Source organism: Glycine max, chromosome 13, assembly GCF_000004515.6.
Source record: "Glycine max cultivar Williams 82 chromosome 13, Glycine_max_v4.0, whole genome shotgun sequence".
In the NCBI taxonomy this organism is placed as follows: domain Eukaryota; kingdom Viridiplantae; phylum Streptophyta; class Magnoliopsida; order Fabales; family Fabaceae; genus Glycine; species Glycine max.
The window spans coordinates 8,833,768-8,843,258 of record NC_038249.2 but is presented as its reverse complement, the minus strand read 5'-3'; the positions used below and the strand labels follow the sequence as shown (position 1 = coordinate 8,843,258).

General features: G+C 33.0%; 1 protein-coding gene across 1 annotated transcript; it reads right to left on the bottom strand.

Annotated features, from left to right (window-relative positions):
* Window positions 1-823: 823 nt before the first annotated feature.
* LOC100795276 (linoleate 13S-lipoxygenase 2-1, chloroplastic) lies at window positions 824-7,421 on the bottom strand. The gene is made up of 9 exons (XM_003518957.4): window positions 6,953-7,421; window positions 5,488-5,756; window positions 4,061-4,301; window positions 3,611-3,931; window positions 2,980-3,065; window positions 2,778-2,888; window positions 2,389-2,702; window positions 1,989-2,255; window positions 824-1,696 (listed from the first exon to the last, which is right to left on the bottom strand). The coding sequence occupies exons 1-9, from the start codon at window positions 7,338-7,340 to the stop codon at window positions 937-939; spliced, it is 2,757 nt and encodes a 918-aa protein (XP_003519005.1). The 5' UTR covers window positions 7,341-7,421; the 3' UTR covers window positions 824-936.
* Between the last annotated feature and the right edge of the window lie 2,070 nt (window positions 7,422-9,491).

Below are 9,491 nucleotides of genomic sequence, written 5' to 3'. Positions count from 1 at the left end.
GCACCCTGACGAAACATCATGGGAAGAATGGATGACCCTCCAAGCAATACATCACCTTGAGGACAAGGTGTTATTCGAAGCAAGCGGGAATGATACGAATAGTGGAGTAGGGGTGCAAGCAGCAAGGCCCAAAAGGCACAGTAGCACGCCCATTCATCTGACAGACTATGTAATAAACAGACCATGAAGGCATGAACATGCGTAGGAGGGCGCTCGAATATTCTAGAAGGAATAAAGAATAAAGAAGAATAAATCAATAGGTTAGGATTTTTGTTAAGAAGTTAGTTTTTCTGTTGTAACCACCACGCGTGGCTATAAATGTACGAACGGGCTTTGAGGAATGCAAGAAAAATATCTTCTCTCTTGTTCTCAAGCTTTCTTTCTCTCTCTCTCCCTTTCTCTGGAGGACAGTTTGGGCCTCGAATACCAAACACTATCAGTTAATCATTATTGGCAGTGCATTTATATGTTGATGCTTATGACTGTTACTGTTTAGCTATCCAATTGTTGAACTATTAATTGTGATTTTAGTTTTATTTCTACGAGTTTTATACATCATAATGGTTTAACAAGTTGCAAATTTTTATTGTTCTTTTCTTTTATAGTAGTTACTTCAAAAATAAGTATTAATCCTTGGACCTTGGATAAAGACTTTATTGAACTTTTTTATGTGACGTGGAGTCAATCTTGAAGGATCACCGCCTTCATCTATTTTTGGTTAAACTAGAAATTCCGGTACAGTTTCTATTTACATCATGAATGCATTCTTCTCAGCTTTGGAATAAGATCCATAGTCATTTCGATGTTCACACAAAGGACAATCTTTTTAGTTGTGGAATAAAATTCTATGTGAATATTTTATTAAAGATTCCACAAAACACATACATTGCATTAGTAAGAAATTAATTATAAATATTGTATATAAAATAACAATCTTTAAATAGATATGCTATATGGAACACCCTTTCCAGTGACTCCAGGCCCTGAGAATGGCTTCATTAGTTCATAAGGCACCACCCCAGCTCCATTCCTATTTTTCAAATCACAATTTGCATTCCTTGAGTCTATAATACCTTCAATCTCCTTCAATTTCGTACTAAACCTTTCAAAGGCTGCCTTTATAGTTTGATTCTCAACCCACGATTGTTCCACATATTGCCCAATGTACTCTTCATCTGGCGAATGATTCGATAATAAATTCAAAACTACCATCACCAAAGTTGCTTGAATTTGTGATGGTAAAGACTCCAAAAATGTTTTCTCCGGGTTGTTTATGAGTTTTTCCAACTCTTCCTTCGAGGGGTCCTCTGTAGGAATGTTATTTCTAACAATTGTTGGCCTATTAGGGAAATAGCCTCCATAAGTATATTGGGCAAAGTTAACAGCTGCATGATGAGCAGATGATACCCATGCTATAGTTGTAATGATTTCAATAAGGTCCTTTGGTGTTTTAAGATTTGGCCACCATGGTTCTTCAGATTTGTCTCCATGACCAACTGTTCTAATTTCTGTCCACCATGCTTGGAGCTCTTGGTCAAACTCTATTGTGCTTGAGCTTGGATAGTAATGGTTAACATACTCAGATACCCATTCTTTGATGGCATCCCATATAAGGAGACCATCATTGGCGAAAGGGTAATCTTCAATTGTTAGCTTTAGGCCATGTGGTGCATTTGGATCCGCCACAGCCATTCCTCTGATAAAAAAAAATTACATTAATAAGTGGATGCTTAATGTGGTTTTGAAAAAGAAGAAAACATAATTAAACTAAGGGGTTGTCAGAAACAGGGTTTCTAACACATTCTTTTAAAAACTCTCTGTCAATGAGTATAATTTATTTCAAAAACATCACGTGTGGCTTGTTAAATTAGAAGTTGGATTGCCCACTAAATTTCTTGATTTTTAATCAATTTCAACCAATAAAAAAGTGTTTAAAAGTATATTGCTAGTATTTCTCATAAAACTAAAACCCCTTCTGTTAACTTTACCTAAAAATAAGATCATTGGGGAGTGCTTGCAAATCAAATTGCCAGAGTTGATCGTATGCCACAGAGCTTATTTCCATTGAATATTTTCTAGGAGAGAACGAACTTTCAATGACCCCATTTGCACTGATAAGCACCTCGCGGGCTAGTGAATTGATCTCCATGGTATATCTCATATGTGGATGCAGTAATCTATAGATAGGGTGCATGGTGCTTAGTTGTCTATTTGTTGCAATGATGAAGGGTTCTACTGCACAATGAGTCCTTAACCTATAAAAATGAACAATTTATGTGTATAAAGTTAGGACCACTTAATACTTATCAAACTTCCCACACCAACTAATTGGTAGGATCGTTGTATCATAATGCTTGGAAAAAGGGAATAATATTACTGATCACTCACCAATGGCTTACTAGTTCATGATAACCAGAATCATGAGCAAGAACATGAGCTTTGGCAAGCCTCCAAAGCCAGAGTTTGGTTGCATGAGAACTTGAATGAGTAGCAGGTGTGAAGACTTGCTTCCATTGTGGCTTACCTTCCATATCTGGTCTTGTGAGCTCAATAGCTAATGGTTTTAATGTGCTTTGTTCAGTTAGAAAGAATAGAGTTCGTGATCCATATAATGTGGTTCCCTTGATTTCTCTCACTTTTCTTACATATGGTAAGAATAAATCATGGTAGTCTAACATAAACAACTTCTTCTCCTTAATGGCCTACATGTACCCAAAAATGAAGTATTTTTAATCATAACATAATCTAATTTAATAAGGTCAATGATGTTTTGGTACCTCTTCAACTGTGCAATAGCCAATTATTTGTGGTTCAATGACTTCTTTAGTGATAGCTGATTCGGGTGGACCATAGATTTGGGGATCTAATTTACTTCTCAAGGGCCATTCCTACATGATAAAAAAAATGAGAACAAATTATTGAAGAACATTTTGTGTGTGACACTAAAAGCAATAACAAAATATTTTGTGCTACTCTCACCTTGACCAATTGGATGCTATATGGGTTGACACCTGCCAAAGTTTCCCTAGCAAATTGCTCATCTGACAACCAAAAGAATCTGTCCCCTGCAATTTCCAAACTCGCAATCATATAGAGATTTAGAAATTTTTTTAGTTTGTTTATCTTTATTTTAGGTAAGATTGTGCTAGCAACTTAAACTTTGACTCATTATATTAAGTTGATTTCTCTCTAAAGATGATTGAAACTAGTTTTGATTGCCTTTTATATCATCCAATTGTTAAGAAAATGAGACAAGTCTAGAGTTTCCACCTTAAATCTTAAAGACTTTCTAGCATCACGTGATTAATTTAGAGTTCAATCCGGTTAGACACATTAAGTTTTCATAACTCTCAATCCTTATCACAAATCTTTAAGGGGGGAAAGTCATCGATAATGAAGTTAATGATGTCAATAGTCGAATGCCAAAAACTTGACTAGCAAGTAGTAACTAGTTTATCTCATCATGCAACTATTTAATATTAATACTACATTAATTTGGAAGAGCAATTTGTACGTAACAATAGTATATGACACAAATAAGTTCTAAAGCAAATAATGGTGTTATAAGCAATTGTTTCTTATTATAATTATCAATTTCAAATTGACTTACTCTTAAATGCATCCGGAGTATCGAAACGCAAAAGGTTCTGTTTATCATTAACAACACTGAGTAACTTGGGAATTACTCTTTGAAGTGCATTCCCATTGGCTTGAAGCGCTGGCACGTGAAATCCTTCTTTATAGAGCGTGTCTATGTCTTCGAAGCTCACAAATCCAAGGCTTTGGTCAGTGAGAATTGCATCTAAAGATTCCAAAACTAAACTTACTGCTGAGGATATTGTAGTTGTTGTGAACTGTGTTTGCTTTATCTCAGAAAAAATCTCATCGCGAGGAACATAGAAATTCGATGCTTTCTTCTCAGAAGAAGGGTCTGTATAACAATATCAAAACCAAAATCAGAATCAAACAAAAATAGTCCTTTTATTCATCAGTTCATTTAAGTTAAAATTTATATATAGTAGAGAACTAAAAAAAGTCACACGTGAGAAAATTAGATGACCTGCTTCTGAGTGTTTTCGACCAGTACGACACCGTCTTGGATATGGATATTGTCTGGTGCCGCCAAGAACAGGCCTTTTGAGGTCAATGTTGCTATCAGGATCACCAAGATCATTGTATACATCATAGTCGTATATCCTATCAGTGCTTTTGCGTTCTCCTTCTCCATTTCCTCTTTTTTGCTTCAATTCCTCTTCCCTCAACTTTCTCAATCCACTTGGTGTTTGTGATGGCAAGTATGACTGTTCCATGGATAGGTTAATTAATTAGTTAATTAACTCCAACACTATATAATGTCAAAGATTACAAAATAAAAATAAAATGGAAAGAAAATAAAAACAAACGAAATTTTTTTATGTGAAAGGTAGATGTACAATAAATTTTAAGGATAAGCAGGTTTTTTCGGAGGATAACGGTGTGAATGTATGGTGAAATCAAAAGAAAAATGTTTCTTCTATTTCTAATGTTTGGTTGCCGAATTCAGCATTTGTCGTTGAATTTTATCATTTTCCATATTACTTGACGTAGCAATCAAAGCTAATGACAAACTTAATAAATTCATGAATAATATAAAAGAACTCTTAAGAACAAATAAAATACTATAAAATCATATAATATTGCGTGTAACATTTCCGAAGGATTGCTGTCGATGTGGACTGTTTGGGGTAGCATATATAGTGGTTGGTGCATGCGTTTGGGATGATCAGTTTCATGAGAAAACATCGGAGAAGTCAAGAATTTTTTTTTTTCTAAACAAGAGATATATGAAACTTCTTATTTGTCACTCAATTATTCCCCCTCCTAGTGGGTTGTTTCATTTTGAAGTGAATGATATCTCAAATTGTAATTTTAGGTCTAAATCAGAGATTGAATCTCAAATCTTAATTTAGGGACTCAAGTGTCGGATTACTTGTACAAATAATTTTTTATTAACTATTTTTGTATCCAAAACCATATAAAACAAGTCCTTAAGTTTTATTTGGTCTCCCATTATATCTGTCAATTTACAATTTTTTTTTTCAAAATTATATATTAATCTCGTAAACCAAGAAACATAAAGTAGTTTTTAAAATTTTATTTTTGCCTTTCATATTTCTAGTAAGTAAGATAAGAAATTAAGCATTAAAATATTACAAGAAATTTGACCTATAGTTACACGCTAGGTAAAAGTTGCACTAAAAGTTAAAAATCTAGTAGGTATATGTCCCTAAAAATAACCGTAGGTATATGGCAAAATTCTAGTAGAAAGCGTGAAAAGCTATTCAATTTTAAAAAAAAAATATATTTTCTTAGAAATGTTGGTATTTAACTAATTTAATAATATCATTAATCTAAGTACATCGGCAATTATTTTGAAATAATGAAGTATATATCAAAATATATTTTTCCATGAAATTGAAAACAGCATAAAATGTGAGTGACTATCACCTTGTCAGAAAAGAAGACTCTCTTCACAGGACTATCACTCTTTGGCTGAATCCATGAATCGCAGGTAAAGTGCAGAGGACCATTAGGGAAGCCATCAAGGACTATGCTCTTTAGAAACACCTCATTGTGGTCCTCATTCTGTACTAAAACAGCACCCACATTCCCGAAAGCTTCTGGTAAGTCAAATGTGGCCTCATATAGAACTTCATCCTCCTTTGTCTCTGTTTTGTGCACATTACTTTTCTTTGTCTTTCTCTCCGAGTTCGATTCTTCATTTATAGAAAATAAAGAATAAGCATAATTAAGAGAACCAAAATGAAAGAGAGGGTTCGTAAAATTTTAATTTACGTACTAAGAGAGATATATTAAATATATTATAGAATTACTCACTTAAAAAGAAAATAATAATATTTTAATATATTAATGTTAATGTAATTTTTTTTCGAACTATGACAATTATTTTAAAACTAAGTCGCATTCTTTTAGGGAATGATATTAAAAACTTCTAAAATAAACTTTGAAAGAAAAACAGAATCTAAAGATATTGTATCACGAGTGTCATAGATCACTTAAAGGTTCATCAATAATTAGTTTACTCGCAGTTTACTCTTTTCTTATATTTGTAGAAATATAAAACATATACTAATAAATTTGTAATAAATCATGTACTCGATCTATTCAAATAATTGAGTTTGACTTCCTTAATTTACTCATTTTTCACTTGCAAATGAAGGATAAAAAAAATCAGTTAGGTACCATCCCATCTTTAAAAGATGAAGCATATACTAACTTTCATGTCAATGAAATATATACTACAAGAAAACAAATCATTTGCATCAACACAATTCGATCTTAATAATTTTGTGTATAGTTTGGATTAACCTATATCTATGAAAATAACTTAATTTAATTACAATTTTTGAAGAATTTAGAATGACAAATTTGACTTTTCTTTGCTCCGGATAGGATTTTATCCAAAGTATCTATCGTTTGGACAAGTGCCAAATTGCAAGTGGTAAAATGCAATTGTGACGGTGACTTCACTAAAATTTTAATGACACGTTTTTTAAGACTCTACTATCAATTTTTTTTTTATTGAGTGAAATTTGCATGACTTCCACTAAAATATCCTGATCTTATTCTCCGTGTGATGAATCTCATTCTTAAACATGTGAAATTTATTTCAATTCCAAAATAATGAAGAAGAAAAAATGTTAGAAACAGATTTTTTTTATTTGAATTTCTTCAAGTAATTGTTGGGGGCTGGGGGGACAGATGTTAAATAAGGTTCGTCTTATTCGTCATGTGATGGATTCCATTCTTAAGCCTGTGAAATTTATTTGAAGTTCAACTAATGAAAAAAAAATGTTAGAAACAGATGCTAAAAGATTGTATTACTAACACACTTTTCTATAACTATATATGGATAAGAAAATACCGAAGCCAATTAAGAAATTGAACTTACTTGAATCAATCTCATCGCTCACAAGCTCCAAAACAAGAGTTTTCCCAACCAATTCTCTGATCCCATCAAGACCTCCATTGACAAGATTTCTTATAATCCCACCCCCACTTTGCTTCACAGTCACAAGGGCCTTCACACTTTGAGATGTGGTGATGGTGTTGGCGTTTTTGGTTGTGGTTGCCATCACAACTTTCATGCCACGAGACACACGCCCTATGTGAAACTTACTCTCTCTCCAAGTACTAGGCAAAGAGAGTTTAGAGTGATTTAAAAACCAACTAATTCTATGGCTATTGCGAGTATCTTTCCCACATATATATAGAGGGAAAGATGATGCACTATTGAGGACGCTTATTTGGTGAACATGTGAATTCTTTAACGTCATCATTTTGATCTAAGAACTAAAATCTCAGCCCTATCGTTGTTAATCACAATATATTGCTTTTATTGTAAAGTTTGAGAACTACCATGTAGGGAGGAGAGGGGGTCTATTTATATTCGACCATAGACGATCCACGTGGCGTACGGACAACTTAACAAGAGACATTTAATTATTTCAAACACTTTTTGTAAACGACAAAAAAAATGCTGAAATGCAGACACAAAAGATAAAATCTTAACGAGGATTATTTGGAGGTTTCTTTGGAAAGAGATTGCTCTTACGCGTGTTAAGGATTCACACCTCGGACTATTTTTATGAAAAATTCTCAACTAGGTTCTAGGGGCGGCTTTGCGCGTGGCCTGAGGAGACCAACACTTAATTTCATTTTTCAATAACAATTTTATGATAACTTTTTGTTAGAAATAAAGGAGAAGAAATATAATTAAAAGAATAAGGAAAAGTTGTATCCACTATCCTGAAAGCAAATTTTTCGACACACCTCTGATTTAATCCGATATTCATATTTGCCCTCCAAGGTTTACACAACATGGTGTTTGAACGTATTCACTCAAGACCAAAATGTTCGACCCTCACAAACAAGAAAAAGAAAAGTATATCAAAAAGAACTAAGAAATGAAATAACAACAATTAAACAATTACACTAGAAGGAAGGTTGAATAGTATATATATTAATAAAAAAATATTGAGTTTTAAAATGTTGAACATAGGTTCAAAAATATATCCATATATGTGGGTATGTGTGTGTGTGTGTTGAGACGTTCACGGAAAAGAAACGAGTTTTAATAAAAACAAATTTAATCATCCGATAACTATATAAAATAGTTCTAAAACAGTTTTTGAAGCAAACATTTGGTATAAAAAAATGACAATAAGCGCTAAGAGAATGCTTAATAAAACCGTTGAGAGGATACCTAGAAACACTTTATTTATATTGGTTCACTCGAACATAGCAACGTTCAGTTCTCCTTTACAAAATAGTAAAAGGTTCCATCAATCAAAACTTGATTGCAAAACAAGCATTTTGTTTGTCACTTCTAAATATACAAGTATTCTTCTAGTCACTTCTAGCATTATCTTAGGCTCCCCCTGAATCAAAGAAAACTCAAGTATTGTTTAACACTAAGTCACTCCTGATTTTCACAAATAGTAGTTTGAATGAATACAAGTATTCAATAATTAACACTCAATGAGTGGATAAGCAATAAAGGTCAAGTACAATATAACTTTTCTTAGCAAAGGATAAACAATGAAAGCTTAATGAATCGTCCAATGATTTTAGTAGAGTTTTACTTTAGAGTTATTCTCATTTTCTCATAATAATTTTTTGTCATCCGCATTTTGGGTAGTGTCTGTCTTTTATAGACTTTAGTGAAGGATTCATTATAGGATTAGCGTTGAGTCCTTGAAATTAGTGTTGTTTCACACTGAGAGATAAGGCTGTGTGACTCTGATTCAAGAGGAAAAGAACAAAATATAGACAGTTGCATGTGCTCCTTGTACTCAACGAAAGCGGCCCTTGAGTAATACTATTTTGTGTAGACCTTATATTCTCTTCTATTATGTCCTTTCCTTAAATTTAAATAAAGAGGGGCAAATTGAAATTTCATTAGAGAGAATATGTGTACTTTCCTTTTTGGTTGACATAACTTTTTCGTACTCTGTTGGATGGAAAGTATGTATAAGGCTTATACCAACTAGACATGCATGTTGAACATACTTAGTGTACACTACTAGAAAATAAATTTTCTATGTCGGTCATGTAGAACATTCTACGATAATTCAAAAACCATCCTAGAAAATTGTCACTTTCCACGACAGTTTTTAGACTGCCTTAAAATTTTGATTTTTACGTTTGTTCCCTTCAAAAATGTCTTATAATGTGTTTTTCTTATAAAAAAAATTGTTAAAAAAATGATCTTTCTAAGACGATTGTCTAAAAAATTATCTTAATTAGAAAGTAGATACTTTTAAGACGGTTTTTATAACAACCATCTTAGAAAGTGTGCTTTTTTTTCACCATACCGATGATGCAATCCTACCCCCCAAGGGTATCGGATAGAAGAATTCAAGAGGATTGGGCTAGAGCTACTAAAGAAGGCCCTAGGATTCTCATGAATCTCAGGGTAGATTTATGAG